Source organism: Rhyacophila brunnea, unplaced genomic scaffold, assembly GCF_057557595.1.
Source record: "Rhyacophila brunnea isolate RB1 unplaced genomic scaffold, BYU_Rbru_1.0 scaffold_5, whole genome shotgun sequence".
Classification (NCBI taxonomy): domain Eukaryota; kingdom Metazoa; phylum Arthropoda; class Insecta; order Trichoptera; family Rhyacophilidae; genus Rhyacophila; species Rhyacophila brunnea.
Genome location: NW_028233170.1, coordinates 49,752,996 through 49,780,565, shown reverse-complemented (window position 1 = coordinate 49,780,565; position 27,570 = coordinate 49,752,996). Strand labels below are relative to the sequence as shown.

The 27,570-nt window shown below is 33.7% G+C and overlaps 1 protein-coding gene across 2 annotated transcripts in view; it reads left to right on the top strand.

Moving 5' to 3' along the window:
* mib1 (E3 ubiquitin-protein ligase mind bomb 1) overlaps positions 1-27,570 on the top strand; it is an 817,691-nt gene that overhangs the window by 641,082 nt on the left and 149,039 nt on the right. The window contains exon 12 of one of the 2 annotated variants that reach the window (XM_085955264.1): positions 19,852-20,059. The exons of the other annotated variant lie outside the window; for it this stretch is intronic. Within the exon in view, the coding sequence (XP_085811390.1) occupies positions 19,852-19,855 (4 nt within the window). The 3' untranslated portion in view covers positions 19,856-20,059. Of the gene's footprint in view, positions 1-19,851; positions 20,060-27,570 lie in introns of those variants that run through there. 2 annotated transcript variants of the gene reach the window in all.

Below are 27,570 nucleotides of genomic sequence, written 5' to 3'. Positions count from 1 at the left end.
CTTTGAAGCCGAACTATAAGTCATTATTTTATTACGAAAGAAAATATTCATGACAATTCTTATTTTGTGTAGATAGTGTTCGTATTTATAATAAGTATAAAACGTGTTCATTTGTAGCAACATATCTTGGCATTGAGAAAAAAACCCAAAATAAGTTTTTTTTTATTACAGAGCATACTAATTAGAAAGATAGGCGAAACCCAGTCATCACAGACCATACATCGTATGAAATACATAGCTGCTAAATGTCCTCAAATATTTCCAATATTGAATGTGCGTTTCGTTTACGCTTATATAGCAAACTACAATGCACCCAGTGATACAGACGCAAATATTCAACATATCATAAGTATTTCATAAGTACCTTCTTACAGCCACACCAAGAAGGTAACCCGCTTCCATTGTTTTTGTATTCTCTGACTTTTATAATTATAATTAACAATAATCGTCTCAGTAAAAATCCAGTGACATTGAAATAACTACCGCATTTTAAAATGTATTTATTTTTTATTCCTGCACAAGATTTACGAATGCAAAATTCTCTATTGAACATCATATTATTATAATATGATTTGAAAAAAAATACCAATTGGAAAAAAATTATTGAGATTCTACACATGACGTATATGCAGGGGCGGCTCTACCTTAAGGGTTCGTAGGGACCATCCCCACATCGTTATCATGACATCAAAAATACACGTATGATATTTTTATCATCGTCTTAATATGCCTATTTAATTACATGATTAAATGAACTATTCAATTTATTATATCCATCTAAACCCGTCGCGATTTTATAGAAATATTTATTATATTATATATAATTTAAAAAATAAATAAAGCAATGATTGTAAATTATGTAATGATTACACGGTATTAAAATAATTAATTAAATTAAATAGGACCTATTTCACGATACCTTTGTACAAATTAAGAAAGCTATGGCGTCTATTTTTCACTCCTACCTATTTCTCAGTCTTATTCCGTCGCCGCGATGAAAATCTCGTTCTACAAAGAATGTTAATGCATTAGTATTAGTATACGGATACTGGGGAGTGAATCAAAAGATCCTAGGTGAGTAAAGATGCTCGCTGTATGTCGTTGTTTAAAACTGATAATCAACGTAAGTTTATAATAATTATTAATATCGATTAAGTTAATATTTTTAAGCACAATTTTTAGATGTGATTAAGTAATGACTCAGATAATTCGATTAATTATTCTGAAAAATTACTCATTTCGTCATTAATAATATCATTATACTTAGTGCATAATTTATAAAACGAGGAAGTAGATAGGTATATATATTTAACAGTAGTTAAATTGCTAAACCCTACCACCTAGAAAGTCATCGAGCCGCCACTGCGTATATGGTAGCTTACTTGTTTCTAATACATATATGGTGTTTCTTAGGTTGCTGCAAATCACATAGGCATGCATTATTTTCAATTAAAAATTTAGGCGCTAAATTCCGACATTACTGATTTATGCAAGTCCTTCGCCTGTTTTGTTATCAGAATTACAAGAAAAAATATTCTTATCTTCTCCTTTTTTTGAAGTTGAATTTTTCATCATTCGGCAATTTAAATTTTCACGCCAGACTGTATCCTTATGGCATTTAAAAGCAACGAAAAAAGTTTATGGCAGGGATTTATATTTAATCTAAAATAATACGTTTTTAATATTATTTCAAACCCTAGAGGGGTATCTTCTGCAGCCTCTCTGGAGGCTTTCGGATTAGTGCTGTGAAAGGTAAACAATGTTGTTTATGTATTTAAACTTGAGTTAAATTCTAAAGGTAATCGCTGAAGTTTCGAAATGCCCTAATTCGTATTTAATTTCAGGTGCCAAAGGTACCATTCTATGTATGCTAATACAATATCAACACATTCAACACAATATGCAACATTCGAGGCCTTTTTTCTTCTGCGCTGTGTAAAATTATTCACTAGTGACTACTTAGTCAATGCAACTCCCAACTTACTGCAACTACTAATTTAACTTTGCTGCAATTTTCATATTGACCGCACCCACTGCTGTATATTATCCACAAATATTGTTGCGGTCTCTGAATGGCCCATATTATATATAATATATATCTATATATAATATACGGCAATGGCGAAGGAAGGTGTGCTGTTAAGATCAGCCATGAATAATGCACACTTATACTTTGTCAGTCATACGTATTTGTTTACATTGTAATAAAATCACAATAATTTACAGACGGTGTCAGTTAATTTTTAAAATTCAATTAAACCCTGCGAATCCAAACCATAATTAATAATAGTCAAAAAATATTCGTAAGTATATCTATAAAATATCTAAAATTATGCAATTAAATCTTACATAACTTTTGATATTTTATAGATAAACCATTTTTTTTTTAAATATATTATGGTTTGGTTGAGGCAGGGCCTAATGAATTTAAAAAAATTAACCAACATTTGTGTAATAATATGTATTCTTAATCCAACGAACACAAATAAGTATGAATGAAAAAGTGTGCATAATTTTGTCGTATCGTTCAAAGCTCAAAGTATACCAAAACTATTACGGTTTGGTAAGGCAGGGTTTAATTGATTTTTAAAAATTAACCAACATTATTTATAAATTGTAGTCTTAGTTCAATAAAAACAAATACGTGTGACTGACAAAGTTTAATGTGCACTATTTATGTTGGATCTTAACAGCCTACCTCCACCCTTCGCTACTGACGCTTTTCTTTAAAAAAATGTTAGGTTTCATTCACTTTGAAGGGTTATTTACAGCTCTTTGAAGCTTATGTTAGCACATACCGTAAAATTTATATTACTTTAATTTGACGTCAAATTTGTTTTAATGGATAAGGGAAAATCGATTCATACTTCACTTAAATCGTATGTGACTTATTAATTAATATATACTGATTACTGATGTGGTTCTATTTACAGGTACTATTTCGGAAATTTTAGTAATGAATTATCTCTAAATATAACATCTGAGTAGCAACATAATATACCTACTGTTGACGTAATTTTGTATTTACCATGTATAATGTTTTGTATTATGATACACAGCCTGTATCGTTTACATAATATGCAAGACAATCAATTAATATGTAGATATCTAATGCTAGAATCCTTGGTTAATCTAACCTTTGGAAGTTGTTTCTATTTTTCGCAGATTTACCCTATGAACGTAGTACCTACCTCTTAGTATATTATGTCCCTATGTTTGGGTATAAATGTCGCTTTTGTTGGTAATTCTTTTTATAATATTTATCAACATGTGTCGGGAAATTCACATGTCTTCATATTAGTAAAGTTTATAACCCTATCTAAAAGATACAACGTTACTATACATTATCACAAAATTTATGTGAAAATAATTGGCGAGCAACGGAAAGTCGCAATAGTCTTGTGAAAAGCGCCTCATTTCTAGGCTTCTATTTTAATATTGGTCACTCACGGCATCTGTAGTAATAAGATGAAAATGATTTTTGGTGACATTGCAAGAAAGGAAATAAAATTGTTAAAAACGCTATCAAACAGCAATTACTTACATATCTACTTATACTAATTAATTATATATACATTGGGCATTGAGTCGAAACGCGACTTTATCTATAAAACGTTTATTCTATATGATCTTATTGTTGAATTATGACAAGTTTTGTTGAATAATATATCTGACAAGTGAAAAAGAAAATAACCGGACTGCTAAGCTTTGAGAGCGTACATAAGTGAAACGGCAAATAATTTTCAACACTTTGTCGAACGAAATTTTGGCCGCGTTGCCATTCGGAGAGGGTCAGTCGGCCTGTTCGCACGTCAATTTCTTTTGTGATAGAGTCGGATGAATATATTCTTAAATCGTGTAAAGATGACTCAAAAACGTTCCGCATGTACTTGAAAAAGCATGTCAATGAATATACTATTATTATTACGAATATAATAATAAACATAACATAAAAAGGACGTATATTGAACTTTTATGATAAATTATATTTTGTTCGGCTTGCGTTATTTGCACCCGCGACCCGCAAACCGCGCATCGCCTAGTCACGATCTTTTTAGACCATGCCTCAGCTGAGGTATAGCCTTAAAGCACATAGTATAGTGACGAGTGCAGCCGATGTCGGTTCGTTTTTTCTCTTGACTTTAGGGATTCCTGTGTAGGATCATTTTATTCCCCAATTGCCCATATTCCCTTCGTCCATTCAGCTTCTTAAATCATGTAATAATAATACCTAAAATATTATCTCTAATTTTCTTTCATCACACATAACCTTAAACAAAACAAAACAAAGCGTCATTGACACAAAAATAATCTTCCTAATATCGCCATATATCCATTGTTCCGATAAGACCACAGCACTAATACATGCAATGTTTATTATTAACCCTTTCAACAATGGGTACCGTTCCTACTTACGCTCACCGAATGCGGGTTTTAGTTCCGCGATAATTTTACACGGACAACATTTACACGTCAGATCGGCCCTAAGTGGGGTAAATATTGTGCCGCCTCCCTTCACCTGGCGCCCTTATTATTCTTACATACACACACAAATTTAAATACATTTGTATATGCGGTACCTACATGCGATTCATTCCAAATTCAAATTCTCATCCTCGTGCAATGCCGTCTAATTATAATAAATTAAAGGATCAATGATATACATATGTCACATATAAAATTATAATTAAAATATTACTAATAGAGTCCAGTGATTGTCAAAGTGAAAATATTTGCTTCCTCGGGAATTCTATAATACTCAAGGATGGCGCTGGGATACTTCCTCAAAACAGTAAAAATACAAATGAATACATCGGGTTTTTCAGATATAAATCCTTAAACTAATACCTACTTAGGAGTTGTTCGTGACATCCACATTAATAAAATAGAAATATGAAAGTCAGTCCGCATAGATTAGACTGATTGGAAGGAGGGTGTATAAGATCAAGCTTTTAAGGCCAGACTTAGTTTAAATTCTAATGGACTTAAGTTTTATACTATTTCATTTGAGTCTTTTTTTGCGACCCGGATTTCGCATTTAAGCATCTTCAGGTACTATAGCACTCACCAATGGTAAATACACACTGCCAACGGATATAGTTAATTATAACTTAAATAATTAATTAGTACAATAAAGTAGGTAAAAACTTTATAACTACCTATTAAGTCAAGGACCACAATAAAAAAAACATAACAAACAAATTATAAATAGTTGAAGTGTTTATAAAAAAAAACGCTACCTAATAGATCATTAGATACCTAATCACTAATAATACATTCAATAAGCGTAAAATCGTCATTGTTGAGTTACAAACACAGAACAGATAATAAATAGAATACCGATAGGCTATATTCAATACGCCGCATGTTGAAGCAGGCTTTGGAATGTGTGAGTGTCCTACGAAAATAAAGTACGCATTATGCAAGTGCAATAGTGTGTGTAATACACCAACATTAAATGAGCGTAAATGCATAAACCGAGAGCAGTTTTCAGTATTCGACGTAAAACGTATTCTTGACACGTGTGTAAGTTTAACACGGATTCTTCTTTACTCGAGTCGGTTACCTGCTATCGCCTTACCCGTTATGTATTTCAGTTCCCACTATTTCTGAGTTCCCTGGTTACAAACTTAGTTTTTTTCTTTATGACAGTCAGGCCATAAAAAGCAATGAAATACAAGACGATCCGAGTGTCCTCAAATATTATCAATACTAATATTGAATGCGCGTTTTAAGTGTTGACTTGTTTGTTCCTACTAACTTTTTTAGAAATCGGGAGCATTCATTATTAATTTATTCTTCCAATGTATAATACTATCCCGACAATTGGGTTGGTAGTAACTCTGTTCATTAAGTTCATTTCGAATATTGATTGATACATTCTACTTACGTGATGTTAATGGATATTTTTTAGATAAATATTTTTAAATAGTCAATTCTTAGTTCACTTCGTGTGCTTCCATGTAGATTTTTACCCATATTATTAACCTGCCTTTTATTTCAATATTTTTAACATGTAATTTTTTTTATTTTTTATATTATTCTATGAACGTTTTCAATTTGTAATTATTTGTCATATTCATTATACGCGCTGTACAATATTTGTACTATTTTACGATTAATATTCTAGATTATATATTATATTTATTTGTTCAATGAGCGATGACGTATTATCGCTAATTTCATTAATAATCAATATAAACGTTACAGCAAAAACAGTCTTCCAGAAATCAATCAAAACGATAGCAAGAAATCTCCCCCGGGTCCTCAATTAATACAGCAATTAATCCTGGCATGTATGGTTTGATAGGCACCTATTGTTGTGAGCCCCCTTGTTCTGCGATCCCGCTCTGGTAATAAGGACCCCAATAATGGGCCACTCTTATAGGGTATTAGGTCGTTTCTTATCCTTCGACGACCGTGCGTATATGGGGCAACTAAGTCCCTCGCATTATTTCGACAGTTTTGTTCTAAGGAACCTTGAAGGATTGTAATGTTTGGTTTGTTTTGTTGTAATGAGCACAAATCGAACGATACAATTTGGCAATGACCAAAATGTGATACAAAGGATTCAATAAGATAAAATTTTATCGGAGTATACCTACATTGGTAATGATTACATTGTGCGAAGAAAATGTCACAGGTATCTCTAATAATTATTGTCTATACTACGAGTATATCCAAATACTACTTAAAATCATAGAGAGTTTATGGTAACGGTCTGAACAAAACTGTACTGTGACTGAGACAGAGAAAGTTTTACGAAACGCTTATTGACAAAGATGAGTTAGAGTAAGATAGAGTGTTATATTCAATAAAGACTAGACTAGGTTTGGTTTATGGTGAGGTATTTAATTTTGATTAAACAATGTTTAAAAAATATTATAATAGTTATTACTTAACGATTTACAATCACTGTCTTTTTAGTAACTGGACTAAGAGAAACTTAACAATGATTTCATAAAGCTGATTCTCTATTTTACAACGCTTTTCTTAGCTCGTATTCTTATTTGTCCGGTGATTCTTTGTCCGGTACAAATCTTGCAATCGATTTTTAACTAACTTCCCGACTAGCTTGACATTGGAAACTTTTAGAATATATTAGAACACGATGCCAATGCATTTTTTAATACTATTAGAACTTTTATGTACTACTACTTTAAGTAGAATTGAATTAATTTTTAGTTAATTCTGTTTTGTATGAAAAGTTATTTCGATACCATTATTGGTTGCTAGGGGGTCCTAGCAACTAAATTATTAAATAATATATACGTGCGTTACTATGGAAATCAATATGAAATGACATTTCATTATTCAGTATTTCTATCAAGTACAATTTTTTTTGTTCGTTTAAGCCAGTCAAGTCATGTTTATATGATTCAACAGACAATTTAAAAACGTTGTACTTATATAAAAAGTTCTTTTTATCTTGTAATTATTTAATACAAAAACTGTATTAAATAATTACAAGTTATCTATTGTCCGGAAAACTATACGTACGAAATTGGCCGTACCACAGTTCATCGTGAGCTGATACAGTGAACATAGTGTTAAAAATTTGATATTCGCCATAATATGTTGAAACATAGGTAGGAATATAATAAAAAAATAACCGATATCCTTTGATTAATCCTTAAATTTTTCTTATTGATATTTTGTTTTGATATAATACCCAAACCAAGTATCGGTACGTATAGGAAGGGCATAGATTTAGGGAGAAAATATTTTTTGGGTAGTCCTAAAAAGATAAGACGTTGAGTTGTAAAGTCGGAGTCGTGATTTAAATTACTTTTGACAGAGTCGGAAGTAGCCATAAATCAACTGTCTCCGACTCACTTTATTTTTAAAACGCATTTTATTAATTAAATCAGTTGTTCAATTTTGAACTATGTTTTTTTCATCCCCGTAAATTCTTACATGCCTATCGTAAGTTGCGTTATTTGAACATACCATATCGACTGCTTGATCTACAAACCAGCCAACTGTACTTCTGATCAAAATAATATTTTGCTGGCATTTTGTTATAAAGTATGTTTTTTATGCTCACACAAAATTTCAAACTCATTTTTCCGACCATGTCCGATCCTAATAGGATCATATGGGCCGCCACAGAATGGAAGTTTGTTTTTACGATAAATATATGTTAGCTACTTGCTCAATCTATTAGGGCCATACTCAGACGTATGCACAAATTGGGACCTGGGACCCAAGACGCTATAGGCCGACGTTTCACGTCACTTGAAAACAGCCAATTGCAGGTGCCAAATTTCCAATATCGTAAATGGAACAACTCCGCTCTTTATAAATTTTCTTTATATATAAAAGGGAAGCTAAAATTATGTATTAATAATAATTCATAGTGCAGCTTATTTGGAAAAAATCCAAGTGTTCTTTTGGAATTATTATATTCCGCTGGATAGTTAAATTATTATGATTTTTCTTCTTCCTGAACAATTTGTCCAAATGAACTTAGCCGGTTTGCAGATTAAGCAGTTGATATTATATCGATCGAGTATTGATACTGTTGCTTTCGATGTGCATCTCTATAATTATGACATGTATACCCTTGTAACATGATCCGGGATACGTCAGTCCAATAGACCGGAGAAATTTAATACCAAACGTATCGTTCGATATCCCGGTCCATGTATCAGTTACTTTATCAATTAACTCCTTGCCATTGATTAGGAAGATTCGATTAGACATTCATACCAGGAGCTATTGCGTAGCATTTGCTTAAACACATTATATTATGTTTCACAATTATCTGACTGTTGATTGAAAACCTTTCCTAGGTAATTCTACTTCTTTCGGTCTTACCATTATGGTTTTGGTTACTTATACGTATTTCATTTCCGTAAAACCAAATCAATTAGCGCCTCATTGCATCGTAGTCAGTTAAAGACTAATAATATCTTGATGTAATTGATTAATACTTTCTCCAGTGAGAAAAGTGGAGAAAGAAGTTGACTTTTATTAGAAAAGAATTGCTGTTCATTTAACATGCCATCAGCACATACACAGACGCGGATTATATCAGAGTCAACTGCACAATAATCATCAGGTCAGTAATTAGTGATTTTGACAAAGAAGAAGCTTTTAAATTAAACGCCTATATATGACTAATTATCATCTCAGCCATTCTCAGTTCGCTTATGGATGGAGGCCACTCAGTACTGTTCCTATTATTCGGTCCATAATGTTTCATTGCAATATACTTCCGCTAAACTTATTGACCCAGCAGGTTGTTGGTTGGTCTTTAGGTAATTTTCTATATCTTGAGTGCCACTGAATGATGACGTTCCTGGGATGATCTGTTCTTCAAACGATGTGGCCCATATCCATTTAAATATCTTTACACTGTGGTTAAATACAATACCATTTGCTCTCTTATCCGTTTATTTATTTTTTTTGATTCTTGTGCCTCATGCCAGACATGCATACTCTCAGTTTTTGAACCTATCTTTAATTTAGAATTACTCAGCTGGGATAACACATTAGTTAAGGTCTAGACGCTTCAGTGATAGTGAAAGTAAGTTTTGACTTTCTTGTTAAAAAGTTAGTATACTTCACGTATTATAAAAAAAACTCTGTATTAAGTGGTTGGTTGGGCCAAATATGGTGTCCGCCAGTTCTTATTTCCTCAGCTACCTCAAATTCTTATTTATAATTGTCACAAGACCAGACAACCAGCAATTACGCGTCATGAGACGACCGTGATTGCAAATAACATTGAATTAGCTCGAGTTACTTGAAGACAGCCGACGCGCGTATCTTTGTGAAAGCTATCGCACTCTGTCTGAAACGATACGAACGAGGCCGCATTAACAACAGAGTGACTCAAAACACATTTATGTTCGACCTTCGTTGCGCTAAATCTGATACGGTTTGAGCGAACGTCGCGTCTATCATCCATCATTAAATTGCCATCATCATTCATCCCAAACCAAGTGAAACCGTGAGAGTGACATTCCGAACCGTACGTTTACCAGCGCGCGCCAGCCCTCTCAACATAAAAGCTCAGTGTCTGGCATCTTGTGTAAACCCAGATTCATAATCTACCAACATTCTAAATTTATAGTCCACTGCTAAATGCGATACTATAAGTAACATAACATGTTAGAATATTGTTATAAAACTAAATTAGGAAATGCTTTGTAAACTATTTTTTTACTTTCCATCGTACGTGCGCTAAAATATATATTTGATAACGTTAGTATACTGTGAGTAGCTACTTATAATTTCTATAATTCACAGGCGCTCAACACGTTTCAAACAAGATTGGGGGTTAGTGGGGGCGCCGTTCAGTGCCCGTTATGAAACCGCAGTCCCACACGGCCGTCTTCCTCTTAATGAAATTTCAGCCCCTCGGTGATTGCGGTCGTCTGAACTCGCAGTCAGTTGGGCCCCCACGACCCGACCGGGCCCCCGAGGCCCAGCCCCTAAGCACAAGTTGTGGTCGTTGCTATTCCGCACGACTGACCGAACGCTATTCACGCTGCCCTGTTGCATTTTAAGTGCTGCAATTTCTACGTTTACCGGTTGAATTTATTACTTTTTATGACGTTCATTAAACTGGCAACTAGTTTGTGACGTTGTTTTTGTAGCACTCGAATTGCAGTACTATTTAAATAGTTTGTAAATTAATCAAGCGAATAAAGCAATCCGAATGGAGTGACAAAACGTTAGGCATAAAACTCCCACACTTCTGTATAGTATACAATTATACCGATAACTTTTACAATAAAGTACAATAAATAGTGCTTCACATAATTTAATAATGATCAGTTGTAGGACATTGACAACAGCTAATTCTATAAAAACAAAGCTTGAGAACGAGCGTTATATTATTGTTTAATAAATCACCTTTACTGCGTTTTGATAAAATTGTCGTGTGAGTTAAGATTTACTATTTTGAAGACAGCTTACTGGACGATTTTAAACATAACATTAACATGATGACAATTGCAAAACGATTTAGTATGATTTAAAATAGCTACAGAAAAAATAATATTTTGTACGTGATTAACGTTCCATTATTTGATAATAATATCATGATTAACATTTTGGTTTTACGGAAGTACCTACTTCGCAACGCAAGGTACATTGGTGAGAGAAATGTGATTCACTTAGAAATACTTTCATCCAACTTATTAAAATATTTTTAAACATTTATTAAAATTAACTCCTAGGTATATAATTTCTTTTATTTTAATTAATATATATTTCGTAATATGTAACAAAGACGAAAGTCATGTTCAACTGCTTTGCGGGCCAAAAAGAGATCCTCATCAATGGCACTCAACTCGAACAGGTGAAAAGCTACATCTATCTGGGACAACAAGTGTCTATAGATGGATGTATATTTGATGAAATTGTTCGCAGAGTAATGCTAGGCTGGAGTGCTTTTGGCCGCCAGAATAATGTCTTCAAAAGTGACCTTCCACTGTGCCTAAAACGCAGTGTTCAACCAGTGTGTGCTTCCTGTGATCATATATGCGTATGAAACATGGACCCTAAATAAAAGACAGATCCAGAAACTTAGAGTAGCATAACATGGTATGGAGAGGTGCATGCTGGGCATGACGCGAAAGGACAAAAAGAGTAATGAGTGGATAAGGAAGCAGACAAGGGTTTGCGATGTAATAGAGTTTATTAAAAACCTTAAAGCAAGGCTAGAGGCCGCTGGATCGATGAAATGATACAGTTCTGCGGAAGTACGTGGCAACGCAATGCATGGGACCGAGAAAAGTGGAAGCAGCTTGAAGAGGCCTTCATCCAGCAGTGGATAGATTCAGGCTGATGATGATGATGATGATTATTATATATTTCCAATAAGAATTGACAGTTAACACCACTACACTGATATATATATATATATATATATATATATATATATATAAGTTTTTAGTATATTTTTATATATATATACAAATATTAATTATGCCTATTTTAATTTTCATGGTATGTGTAGACGTTAAAAGTTTTACTCGTCGGCTTGTAATGTCGAGGGTACCGTTTTCGAAAGAAATTTACATGTTTTTTTTCAATGTGTGATTGGATACAGAGTATGGACATAATAGATTGAGCAAGTGGCTATCATCCATTTCATGTAAAAAAAACCACACAAATTTGTTGTCCTTATTATCTTATTAGAATCAAATAGGTATGGTATAAACAAAACGCTGTCTGATAATGTAAATAAACAGGGAACATAAATAAATCGTTAAACAAAATTGTAACATAGGAGTTTTTTTTTTAATTTTTAACAGCTCAATATTAATATGTAAAAATTATATTTGCGCACTGCCGGGAATGAGATAATAATTATGTATATTAATTTCACCACACGTCCAGTGTACGCTACGTTTGTGCTTGTAACTCAGTACTGGATATTTATACAAAATTATTAACTGGATATGTTGTCTACTGTTTCTCATCTTCTTAACACAAACATAACATTTCAAATAATACCTAGAGTAACTTCATCCTACGTTCAGGATAGAGTTTCCATTCTCGCACGCGAATATTAATTAAATGCAAACAAAAACACGCCGTGAATTCTGCGGCGTACATAGCAACAGATCTTGCTGTCTGCTTTATAGCCGGGGACTCGTATAGAAATATTAAACGGCTTCTAGAAAGAAGCATTTCTCGTTTAGTGTATTAATTTGTAAAATAATAATCACACAATGTTAAGAGTGAGATGAAATCCACTTGATAGATATTATATTCTCAAAATCATAATGGTCGTACTTAGATGACTTTTTCAGTACCTATTTTACCACCTCATTGTCACATTTCTTTTTCCCCCTATCTAAATTTCATCTTTAAACCTCTCCCTATACCTATTCATTATAAAGCAAGTTCATTGGAAATTATCGATTTTAGTATAATGTTCTAACTGTTTTATTGCCAGAAAATAAAGAAATGGCATTTTTGTTTTTGTTTGTGAGTCATATTTGTTACAATCCCCCCCTCCGTCCCACATAACAACCTAGTTACTATTCATTGTATCAAATCAAATTCTCTCTTTCTTGGAGTGTGACGTTATATATCCAAGACCGGCACAATAGAAAATGAATAATCACTAATCACTATGACATTTCAAATGAATGATTATTCGGTATTACTATTAATTCGAAATAATAATACACTTGTACACTCAATTGTGCGTTCTGACGTGTAGGCCATACAGAAGTAAAATATTATATAATCTAATACGGGTTTGAAAACGTTTTCTCCCCCTTACGTACCGCTCCTCTTGTCATCTGAGACTTGCAATTACGCGTAGAACATTGTTGTAGCGTTGTTGCAAGTTACACTGTATCACTTTCTAGTGGATTCCGAAGGATATGTCCCAGCCAAGTGAAGCATTTTTCCATGATTCACACTCCTCAGAAAGGGCCTACGTATCAACTCTACATAATATATAGTGCAATCGTACGCGTGTACTACTAAGATTCGATTCTGAAAGACCTTTGACCTTGGTAAGATGCCACGCATGCCCCCACAGCCTGAAGTGGGCCCCACAACATACCGCTAAGGTTCAGGGTAATGTTCTACAGTAGTCTTCCCCAAATGGTATTCCATGGAACTCCAGGATCCGTGTTTTTTAGCGATTTTTAGTATTTTTAAATAAATTCACTTGAATTGTCGGCACTTAGCGTCATATTTGAAGCACTAATCGCTACCCCGTTTTGTGATAACCAAGTAACATGCGACCCTTCGCCATATTGTATAAATATACATTTTTATTAATCAGGAATCACCCTAAAATAATTATAAAATTAAAGTGAAATAGTATCTACCGCATGCGACTTTTTTACTATTATAGAAAATTTATCTGGTGTGTGTGTTTATCTCACTTAATTTGTCGACCCGCCTCGCCGGGCCCCTCCTAAGTCCGGGCCCCAAGTTAGAGCCCTGTCAGCCCTCCTTGTCGGGGCCATGATGCTACATCTCACATCTATACATGAGCATGGGTAGCTCGCACTCGTCAAACAACCGGAAAACGTTATATAAATAAACTATTTAAATATAACGCCATGATAAACTATATACCTACATTTCAAAATATCTTCATGAGAAATCGTTTCGATAACGCCTCGTACTGGTGTTGAATGCTCGAACCCCTGTTGCATGTCGGACATGTTGCATATATGCTAGAAGCCCTGCATCTAAAGTAAATAACGATGCAACGACATACCGGAGTAACGACATCCGTAACGACTGCTGAGAAAATCTGTAACAGTTAAGAAAACATAATAAAACTCAGTGCTCAAATTCCGTTAGAAAGTTACTCCATGTAACAAACGTATGTTTATAGCTAAAATGGTTTAGTATTTGAATTTTATTTGAGTGTTTGAAAAATAAAATAACTTCTTTAGTAAATTGCGTCTAAGTAATCCTGAACGGATTTTTAATAGTCCACAGAGTGGAGTTTATATTACCATGGTTTTTTTTACGAGGATTGGTTTATGGGTTTTCAGTATCTACATACATAATATACATAGAACATGTAGATGCTGAAGTATTCATATTAGGTTTTAGTATGAAATTCTCACGAATGAGAATTTAATTATATTTTGCAGTGGATACGGTTTCTGCTTTTTTATCGGTGTATCATTATTGTCGAATTTACATGTTATTTTTTGAACGCGTGTTTGGATTAAAAATTAGAACTTAATGAGTTGAGAAAATTACTTAGATCTATCTATAGTTTTCCTCTTGACCGATATATTATGTTAAAGTATAGATGGAATTATTGACATTATTAAATTTGAAAATGAGTCAAATTGCATAGTTATTCGGTAATATCTAGAAGGTTAATACTTGTATCAGTTAATTTAATACGAAAGCAAAATACGTGTGTTCGAATCCCGCTCTGTCCAATATTTGTTTATGATTTTTTATTACATACTATGTGTTCGTAATGCAGAGATATCGGCGCTAAATAGCCGTTTTTATAATAATAATACCTAGGTACTAATAAACACGTCGCATGTTCATTTTCTCTTCTACTAATGTGTTCTAATAAGAATATTAGATTCTTGTATATTTAGTGAAAGCGAACGGCAAACAAATTTTGACAATAGCCGATATTCTGGATTATTATTTGTTAAGTAATAGCGCTTGTACACGTGCATGGATTTACTGACGGCAATAGGGCGTGTTTTAAACTATCGTGACAATTACTGTTTACACGTAAAAGTGCTGACTGTCTCTCCAATGGCTTTCTTCAAGAGTAAGCGAGACGCGATGTTGTCATTTTTTTTTCGACCATGTCCGATCCTGATAAGATCATATGGGCCTCCACAGAGTGGAGGTTTGTATTGCCAGATTTTGTTTTTTACGAGAAATGGATGTCAGCCACTTGCTCAACCTATTAGGTCCATACCCTGACACACACAAATCGAAAAAGTTGTCATTTATGTAGTGAAAATCGGTTCACCTCAAAATGAGTATAGTTTGTTTTTTTGCCGGCAGGTTCACCACTATCCTTCTACTGCGTAGGCGCAGATCGAAATAATCCCTACTGTCACATGTTTAACCATACATTTTCTTGTTATGGTCGCGATAATACTTACTGTCAACAGTAAATCCGTGCACATGTAAACGGGGTATTAGGTTAGATTATGTTATTATTCTCGATTTCTTGAATTTCGCTGAAATAGGCAAAGAAAAATGTCGCTTTTGCCGCCTGGCTTCCAGAAAATAGACTTCTACCAAATATTATAATATTGTTTTATTACTCAAACTAGGTCGCCAATTTCGGCAACGTAAGTTAGACGCCTATCTTTTCTAGTTATGCCCCCCAACTGCATTATCCTCTGAGGCTTTACCAATTTATGTCCGATTAATGAAAATATGTTGTAAATTTAGTCTTCAATTTAAATATTATATTGATTTTAATATACTTCCGTATATTTGCAGATTATTTAAAATTCTGTTTGGTATGACACTTTGCAATTACGATGTATGTATATTTTATTTCTTTGAATTACACAGTGCACACAACAAACTGTCTGAAGTGACCGCATACCACTAGCACAAGTTCTAAGAGTACGTTCATATCTACTACGAAGTCCCACTGACTACTATGTAAGTAGACAAAACGCATTCACTGTGCGATGCACAAAGCGAACCGACCACAGCAGCTTGTACTAAGTCCATGCAATAAATTATTCACTCCAGAGCTTAATGTCATGTAATTATTATTTATTTCTCAATATAGTGTTCCGCCATTTTGATTTATGTTACTATTTACCTAAACATCCTTTATGGCGTTAATTAATATATTTTCAAAGCAAAACTTAATATTCACTATAATCAGTATGAACTATAATCAGTATTTAAGGCTGCAGACACGCGCATTGCAGTTGACGTGCGTCGACGCAGGTCTTATTAGATTCCAATTACATCCGGTTAGAATCACTAATTAGATAAAACAAATCAAACTGGTGATCTAATCGGATGCAATCGGAATCAAATAAGACCCTACGTCGACGCACATCTACTGCAATGCCGTGTATTTGCAGCCTAAGGATGCCAAAACAAAAATTTAGAATACCCCTTGGAAACTGAAAATGAATAGGCAGTTACGGATCTCGACTGTAGAAAACGTAATCACGTTTTAAAAAATGTTTTTTTTCAATTATGACGGCTGTCTCATACATAATATGCATTAAAGTTCGTCTTATAAACATAACTCGCATTCAATATTTGAGAACAATCAGCACGTCATCATATTATGATATTGATTTTAGTTACTCCAGTCTGTACAAAAATATACGTCCACGATTGTATGCAAAACGCGATTTAAAAAAGTCGAAAGCGTAGGTAACCAATTCTTTGTCCATTAAATTTGTGTCAAAGTATTTAGTGCCAGGCACAATGTGTCTGGACTTGAGTAAGCAACGAGTCCGAATGACCCGAAAACCCTAATTATCTTATAGAGTCATGGATAAATTATTCAACGAATAATTCACAAGATTTTAAGAATGTATCATTCTAATTATTGAAAATACATAATTTTGAAAAAGACTTTCTGAGAGAGTATATTATAACCAATTGAAAAAATCTATTGCCAAAGTAGCTTGATTTGGAAGAGCGCTGATGAGTAGGTATTAAAATTGACCAATAGTTAAAATTTGTCGCAATTAGTATGTCACTCCGTAGCAATGCGACGGATGGGGCGGGGCGTAAACCCGGGAGATACAGGGTTCGATTCGCCGTCGGGGCGGCTTACTTTTTTCAAAAAAGATTTTTTCTATTGGTTATAATAATTAGTATACTCTCTCAGAAAGTGTTTTTCAAAATTATGTATTATCAGTAAAAGTGTTTACATGAAGAAACTTTGTCATAATATCACGTTTAAAATGCCGAAGAAGACAAATACTTCTATTATTTATACCCCGTTTACAGTGCATGAATTTACTTCTGACAGTAGATACCTACGTATTATCGTGGCCGTACCAGAAAATGCGTATTATTGTGCAAATAGTTGCAAGATTCCATGCGTATATTAAAAAAGTTTAGAAGCTTATAAGTTTGTACGTGGCAATTATTGGACTGTGCGATATCTGCGCCTAAGCATTTTGAGGTTAATCAATTTTCACGACCTGTCGAATAGTACTATAAAAATAATTGACAACGTCGCGACTCGCTTACTCTAGAAGAATGAGATTGGCGAGTAGCCACCACTTTTACGTGTAAACAGTACTGACGAAGGTTGGAGGTAGGCTGTTGAGATTCGACATAAATAGTGCACTCTAAACTTTGTCAGTCATACTTATTTGTTTTCGTTTAACTAAGAATACAATTTGCAGACGGTGGTTGGCTAAGTTTTTAAAATTAAATTAAACCCTGCCTAAACCAAACCATACTAGTTTAAGTATGCTATGAAGATCCAATAAAAATAGTACACACATTTTCACTCAAACTTTATTGTTTTCGTTAAATTAAAAATACACAATCTTATAATATATGGTGTTGGTTAGTTTTGTTTTTAAATTCATTGAAAACCATACCGTAATCGATAAAAAAATATTCTTCTATCTGTAAAACATCTAAAATTATCTATGGTTTAATGGCATAATTTTGGAAATTTTATGGATAAACGAATAATTTTTGACTATTATCCACTACCTATGGCTCGGATTAGGCAGGGTTTAATTGATTTTTAAAGACTGACAAACACTATATACAAATTGTAGTAGGCATTAGTTCAATGAAAACAAATATATTTGACTAACAACGTTTACTATACACTATTTATTTCGGACCTTAACTGCCTACCTCCAGGTAAACAATATTTAAAATACACACTATTGGCGCAAGTATTTCCATGGACCTCAAACTGCTCAATGACCGTACGTTATATGTACTTGATGAGAGTACTTACACAACTAGTTTCATCGTCAGATCAATTTGATATCGTCACTATTCTTCAAGTCTAAGGGTATCGTAAATGATATTGACCACTCACTCCGGTAATAGAGGGATAAAATAAATCCGATAAAAATCTAGATACATTGTACACCACCTGCAAAGCTTTGCTCTCATATGCTGTCACGCTGCTCGAGGCATTGACGGATGCAGTTTTATTTCACAGCCGAGTGCCGATACTTCGGTAAGCCGAAGTCGATTTGCCATACTAAAGTTTTCAGATCCACAATAAAGCGGAAACTGTAGTTTTGTGGCCGAGCCCGAACGTTGGTGGTTTATGAATCACTTCATAACTTTGTTCACTTCCGTTCTGAACTAAGAAGCAACTGTCTGATTTATATTATTGTATTGTGCTCAAATTGTATGTACATTCATGGTACAGATTTCATTATGATCTCTACTTGAGAATCAAACTATTGTTCAAATATTTATATTTATAAACTTAATGTAACAGCTTTTCTTCCCATTTTTCTAATAAACTAGTAACGTAGATACTTAGATTTTAAAACCGTATTACCAGTGGTGTAGTACGCAATAAATAGTGCAGAGGCGTCGTTTTTCAAAAACCAAATGACCCCTCTTTTTCATTATACAAAATTATAAATATTTCTATTATTATACACCTGCCACATCAGCGTGAACTTCGATAGCTTTGACCTAAAATATCACATACTTGGAGCGGCATCCAGTAAAACAAAATGTGTGTTAGGCTCGATGTAAATATTGTCCAAAAGAGTAACCGTAATAAAAAAACACATTTACCCTGTGCACTGGTAGAAATCACATCTGCGCTTGTTCAAGGTTAAATTGTTCAACTATCATTACAAAATGGCAACAACAGGGAACTCAGAAATAAATTACACAGACTGGAAGTGAAATAATCATTTCGGAATTGAACTGACCAATCACTTCTATCGTGTTTACCCCAATAATAACGATTAATTTTCGTATAGTGTAAAGGTTCGGCCGATTGTTTATTATATGTATAGTTTTTTTTTCCATTGGTATACGTATAAGATATCTTTTATTTAACCTCAGAATAAGAATCGTTTTTCATTTAATCTCGATAGTGACGACCATTAAATAGATCAAGCAATCTACATATTATCAAGAAATGGCTCATGAATGACATTTAGTTAGAAAACATTCTACTTAAACAAAAAAACTTGCAAAAGTAATTAACGTTGTTAAATTGACACCGTTAAGTGGTATTGCAAAAATTGCATTACTAATACCTGCATGTATTCAGGACGTGTCACTTGAGCAATGGGCGAATTTCGCTTCCAATAAGTACCCAATAATGGCCAATATTAATACGATACCACTAACTTTATATACTTTTAAGATAACTATCATATTTTTATTGTTTAACGTTAATAAAACTTTTTTCTATTGTTACAGGTAAGACTAACAATTATTGTCAAATCACCGTAGAAATTCAAGCGTTTCTATCACGTAAGTAAAGCTATGTTATAAGAACCAGTTATTTAAATACTTGTGCAAGTTATATTATTACTATTATTCTGGATCACCGTGTGTGTAACAGCTGCAAAAATGTTGCCCTTAGTTAAAAATACTCCACAAATAACCGTTTAATAAATCGTTTTACAAAATTAAATACCCTTAAATAAGAAATAAAATCTCTGTATAATGTATGTGTAATTTATAGTTATATAATTGTAACTATGAAGATTAAGATTAGCGTGAGAGGTACGACAGGTAAACAGTTAGAGAATAATTAAAAAAGTAACCAGTGGCCATATTATATTCTAAACATTTTAACTAATAAATTTTTATGTACTTACCTATATACCATTTATCACATTAATTACTTATTTCTTTTAATTGACCTCTTGTGACAAGTACGATACAATATTAATCGATGTTACTTCTAATGCTTCTTTCTTACATTGCAGTAGATTGCAAAAAATTCTAAATTCAATTCTACTAACATTCACTCATTTTCCTATCAAGTACGTGCTTTTCCAAATCTCTACACATTATGTAGGTATGAGAAATCATTTAATATATCCATGTTACGTTCCTAGTAATTATTGTGGAATATTGCTGTGGTTTCCTCCAAGTTAAACCTTTATTACAGTCGGTCGGTCTACGGTTGTATCTAGCGGAGCAGTTTTACCCGAGTTTGAAACACTTAACCTAATTGGTAATGGGAGTTGATTCGTCATTTAAATGAAGTAAACATTTATATAATATACCTACTTACCTAATTCTTGAATATGTCATGTTTCTAAATATTAACCTAACCTAACCTAAAAATACTACATAATAAATATGCTCTAGTTTAGTTCATATAGTAAGTTGACAACACAATTATGGACCTCTGGAAACAAATTCTCCCCGTACCAAAACTGGCCTTGATTAGCGTATCACGAGACCCTACGTATATAGGTGAAGCATCATTAGTTATAGGTACTTAGAAATGTTTCAGGAGCATGTGGCCACGCACTCAAGTGTGTTTGACTGAATTAACTGTAATTTAAAGTTACAGATTAAGTTAAAAATATAATTGTAGACAGAAAACAATACGCTAATCAAAACTTTCGTATAATCTGAGTGAATATATTTACACGTACCCAGTATGGCGTCGCAATTCGTTGAAACGCTAGCCAACAGCTAGTTGAACCGACTTACAACTCATTCCTTTCATTTGATTTGTCAAGGCATTCTCATTCTATTTATTATAACAACCTTTAATTCTCATCGACATGGATATAAAGGTCGTATTGCAGGTCCAAGCTTATGGAGCTTGCCAGCAAATTTACTTTTGTGTAGACTGTAGATAGTGTGTTAAGGTATCAAAGCCGTTATCTTCATTGGTTGAATATCTGGAAAGGGCAAACAATGTATGTGCATGCCCTTGGTGGGGGACATCCTACTTTCTCTGAAAGGTTTTCATCATCGTATCCAGCGTCATAAGATAGTCCGCTCCTTGATATCAAAATTTATTTTGAGATATTAACTCGTCATCACTAAAAAATCGTGAACATAATATTGATATGGTAATCGTGTTACTGTCAAAAACCGTTGCTGTCAATAACCTTAATAATTGGTACCTAACTGTAGAATTATAGAAGATCAAAAATCCTAGCCTAATCAATTAATTAAGTACTTACTTATATTGTTATTTTTTTTAAATCAATATTTATAATATATACAATTTTTTTTATTAAACCAATGTACATTTTTTGTAACAACTTTATTTGATGAAAACATTCCGTTACTATAAATGCATATTAATGTAATATTATGTATAGGTAATATACAATATCGTAAAACAGCCCCAGCTCCCTTATAAATAATTATAATGCTGCCTTATTGAGTACCTACTTAGTTAAGTTATAATTTACAAGTTTCCTTATCAGACCGTCGTCACGTGTTAACCAAAAACACTTACACTGCTTGTAATTCATACAAGTTATAGGTAATAGTTACACGAACGAACCCATATACCTACCTACACAGGTACGCAACGAATACAATACAATATTGTCCCGAAAGTTCTGCGGCTACCGTTAATTGTTTCCGTTATTCGTGGAGCTTTTTTGAATGACACGTGTTAATTTTGTATCCGACATTAATCAAAGGGGCAAGCAAACAAAAAGCTTTCAATAGTTTATAGATTCGTCATATTATAGAATGTTGAAGCGGTGTTTTAATTTAATTCATAATTACCAATGATTCTGTGTGAGGGACCGTATTCAATTCAATTGTATTTCTTTATTTATGTATTTATAAATGTGCGTTATTATTTTTAATTAAAATATCACGACGTTTTCACAATGCAACATCAGTGAAATAATACATTTATTAATGAACACAATTCCCCGTACAAACCTGAGAACATCACCCGAGCCGAGCATGTAACGCGGCACAATCTACCTTTGAATGTGGCAGCAAGAAAAAGATTTAAATTAACTACATAATATGGATTTAAAACATTTACGATTTGGCGACGCTGAATTTCCAGATATTATGACTCTAATAACTGAATTTTCTGAAGATGCTAAATTTTTCTTGGAAATCTTTTTTTTAATAACATAAATAATATTGAGAAGTATTATTAAAAATTTTGTGGTTCGGGCAATTGTGGTGGCTATCATTCCTTATTTTCCCACCTACCTCATATCTTTATTTATTATTGTCACAAGACCAGGCAACCGGCAATTACGGGTCATGAGCCGACCGTGATTGCGAATAACATTTAGTTAGCTCGAGTGACATCAAGAAAGCGGTTGTGTCCGGGCTTGTTATAGCTTAGCCGTCGTTAACCAGAGAGTGACTTAAAACGCATATGTGTGACCTTCGTTGTGCTAAATCTGATATGGTTTGAGCGACGTCGCGTCTATCAACCATCCGTCCATTTACCAGTGCGTGAGTGCATGAATACTGAACCGACTTCAACGCGCGCCAGCCCTCTCAACATAAAAAGGTCAGTGTCTGGCTTCCTGGTTAAACCACCCCCCCTAGATTCGTAATTTACCACCGGTATCCTCAAATTACAGCCAACTGCTAATAGAACCGCCATTTAGCATTAAGGCTATACCTCAGTTGAGGCATGGTCTAAAAAGATCATGGCTAGGCGGGTCGCGGGTGCAAATGACGCATGCTGACCGAAATATAATTTGTCATATAAATCCAACATGCGTCCATTTAATGTTCTATTTATTGCTCTACTAGTAACAATAATAATATATTCATTTACATGTTTTCTTTTTAAAGTAAATGGGTAATGTTTTTAGTCATCTTTACACGATTTAAGAATTAATACCCCCGTCGCCATCTCGAAACAAAATGACTTATTGACACCTCGACGTTCGCTCTCAGACTGCCAGTGAGTCCAAAATTTCGTCGCACCTATAGTTGAAAATTATTTTCCGTCTCACTGAAGTATCGCCTTAATATTTTCCCCCATAATTTTTATTGGGATCAATTCAAAAATACCGGCTACCCTGTATGCCATACATGTAAATTTTCTTCAAAAGGCCCTGACTCAGGTGATTATATTGTTTTGTTTACATACATAGAGACTTATTCCTTTAACTCTACATGTTTTCAATATGGAAGCAATATGTAAAATCAGAAAAATGATATTGCTAAATAAAGAATACTTTCGCAAAATATTACACAATTAAGTTAAAGTTCTACTGCAGGAGAATTAAAATTTTCCGAGCGTAGCTCTAAAATAGAAACTCGGTAGAGAGCTAGGCGCTGTTGTATATAAAGCCAATTAATAACCACTCGAATACCCGTTATGAAATATGATAATTCAATCATACTGGCTTTGCGAATGATGTAAATTTTGCTAATTTTCACATCGTTCTGTTTTATTATTCCGCACACTATCTTTGATCGTGTATCCCTAATGTTTCGTTCGCCTTCAAACTTCTCGGAAGCGGGAAACTATATTCGGCTTTCGCTGTAATGGAGGCATGTTGAATTTATTATATACTGTTATGATATAAATGAGTTGATAATGTGTCCCAGGCGTTGTGATTTTTTATGATTTTTTAAAGCCTACCGACTCGATATAATGCTATCCATTTTACAACGTTTATCTTAGCTCGTTTTCTTATTTGTCCGGTGGTTCTTTGTTCGGTGCAAATCTTGCAATCGATTTTTAACTAACTTACCGACTAGCTAGACATTTGAAACTTTTAGAATATATCAGAACACGATGCCAATGCATTCTTTTAATACTTTTAGCAATCTTTAAGCAGAATTGAATTCATTTTCAGTTAATTCTGTTTTGTATGGAAAGTTATTTGACACCATTATTGGTTGCTAGGGCTCAGGGGTCCTAGCAACTAAATTATTAATATATACGTGCGTTACTATGGAAATCAATATGATATGTCAAAATGACATTTCAGTATTATTTCTATCAAATACAAATTCTTTTGATCGTTTAAGCTAGTCAAGTCAAGTTTATATGATTCAACAGAAAATTTAAAAACGTTGTATATAAAAGGTTCTTTTTATCTTGTAACTATGTTTATATAATTCACAACAAAACGTTCGCACAGCATTTAATTTGAAGTGATATTTTCATCATTCATTATTTTCTAATACTTGAGAAAATATATTAGGTATAACCAATAGAAAAAATCTTTTTTTAAAACCCTAGAGATGCAGGTTCGATTTCTTCTGGGTGTCTTACCTTTTTCTTAAAAAGGTTTTTTCTATTGGTTACAATATATTTTCTCAGAAGTGTTTTCAAAATTATGTATGTTCAATAATTATAATGTTACACTCTTTAAATTTTGTGGATTATTCGTTGAATAAAAAAATAGTTAATTAAAAAATAATATTTTAAAATATTGGTTATGTATTATATGCCAAGTCTGAGGGTTCGTGGCAACTATGTTCTAATATGACTGTACATTTTGCTATTCTACCCCCCCCCCCCCCGCCTAATGATCAAAAATTTCACACTAACACTATGTGCGGTAGTACATTAAGTTACATGTGTTTTTTGAATGACAACAAAATCACACATACAAATTCGACGTGTTGCAGTCGTGACGAGTTCCTATGTGCGACCGGGCTAAGATAGACGAACCTCATTGTTACCTGATTTTCTGACCGAAATGTGATCCTCATTAACGTATTCACCTCGATTTGGTAAAGGAACACTTCTATCCGGGACAATAATTTTGATGAAGGTATTCGCAGAACAAAGCTGGTTAGACGAGCTTTAGGCCGTCTGAACGATGTATTTAAAAGTGACCTTCTCTTATTCCTAAAATGCAGTCTTTAGTCAGTGCACACGTACTTTTCTTTTTGATATGGGCATGGGAAACATAGGCCATCAATATACGTAAGGACAAAAAACAGAGGAATAGTATGAAAAAGTGCATGCTAGTCACCATGCGTTCGTTATTGAGATAAAAAAGCTCTTGCGATGAAATATATATTCTATATTATAGATAGACAATCACATGACAAACCTTATCATTTAATGGTTCCAATAAGTATAGGTACATATAATTAATGGTTGTTTTTAGCGGAAGTATGTAGTAACGCAACATACAAGTGACAGTTTCGAAAGAATAGGAATCATTATAGAGAAGTTTTTATCTATAATGCAATAAATTCAGATTGATCATATACATATACTGGTTTCAAATAAATTGTTTTACTAAATATCTATATCACGATTATGATTCACTGACCCTGTGCTTCGCTTACTGCATGTCTGTCTCCAGTGTTAAGTTTATTTGCTATAATATATTCATAATTTTCCTATTAAAATTCAACCTGAAATTAACTTTCCAGACCGCATATCCTTACACGAACTCCAAGTTCAACAGGCCTTTTGAAGTCAATCTGCCTACGGTTTTATGGAATCACGCAATCTCCCCATCAGCGGCTCTCTTGACTAGAACAGGTTTCGTAACCAAGCAATCAGCGATACAAATACAAACCATAGACGGACTCCCCAGTGAACCAGAAGTATAGGTTGATTTTCATAATGCTGTCTTTCTTGTACTTGAACAAACTAAATTCACTTATTGAAGTTATACTTCTTTTGGCGCGTTAGGGAAAACACATCAGAGTGTATTTTTGCGTGTGACGCCGATGTATCGCCTTTGGCGTGTGACGGAAGTTGCGCGCGCCGGTGCAACACAATTTATTATTATGATTATTCATTAAGATTTGAGGCTATATTTATGAGTAAAATTATATCAATCAATAAATAAATAAATTTTGTGAATGTTGAGTTGGTAAATAATTCAAACAATGCTAGATATGTTGTAAATTTGCAATATTTAGACACTTGATACACAAAAATACATATTTTTACAGTTTAGGACAATATTTGTCGCATATCCCATTTCAATTTATTTATTAGCGGTTTATAATAATTGAAGCTAATAATAATTATTATGTTTCATCACAAAAGCCAATATCACGTTTCAGTTAAACCATTAAATAGGCTATGTTTTACTTTTTATTTGTAATAAATTATTATTGTTAACGAAAATAGTTGTACAGTCATCTGTTTAAGCAAAGATAGTACATTCTGCAATAATATTATTTATTCGCATACATAATATTATTGCTGACGGTACCTATATCGATAAAATACCCTTGAGACCGAAATGAATATAATCATAATAACACGCCAATAAAATTTGATTTTTTATTAATTCCACTTCTGACCGCTGTATGGCAAAGATGATTTTTTTGTTTGGTTACGCCAAAGGAGTATAACTCCTAACGCGTGTACGTAAGTACACACACCGAATTTTTATTATGTCATGGTCATTCTTTCAGCAACGATTTAGCAACTCCTACTGCTTCTTTCGATTGTACTAAAACTCAATTTGAGCGCCAGTTTTTACGCCGCCATCTTCTACCTGGCGCGATCCTTTGCAACTCATTTTCAGTTTTCGCCATTGAAGAGGGCTTTTACGCTGCTCTTCTTAACATATTCATGGTATCCCGAATTTTTTGGGACTGCCCGCAGTTGATTTCCGTACGAGTGTAGCTGTTTCCCAAGGTCTCTTATTTGTAAATTTTCCAAGATTGTATGAAGAATGGAATATTTCCGATTCCTATGTATATATTTATCATTTTCAACTCTTGGCTGATCTGCTTCGGTAGAGTTTTAGTACTCGGTTATAAATGATACTTTTGCGAAAGATGAATGCCGGCGGATGAAGTATTCCATTTTTACTTTGAACACTCCAGTGCGTAGTTTTTACATCAGTCCCGTTCGACATTGTTTCGGGACCAAGAAATGAGGTACAATTTTTTTTTATAGCGTCTCAGAAGGTAGATATCCGTGCTCAAACCCGAATTTCATATACGTAATGAGTGGATATGAGGGAACTAGAATCATGTGCCTAATTCCTCCTGAGATCCCAACGAGGACTATTTTTCCCAGCAGTGTACCGGGCCTACTGAGTCTTATGCATCTTATAAATATGGCAAGTTTTGAATCCTCGTCCAAACTCACCATTCTACATGATTCTCTACACCCCCACCCTAATTTACGGTCCCGTATATCCGCCACAGAATCTTCCTCTCAAATGTGTTGACCAGTATAACTACATTTGCAGCTCGTGTCCACATAATGTCCTTCAATCCAAC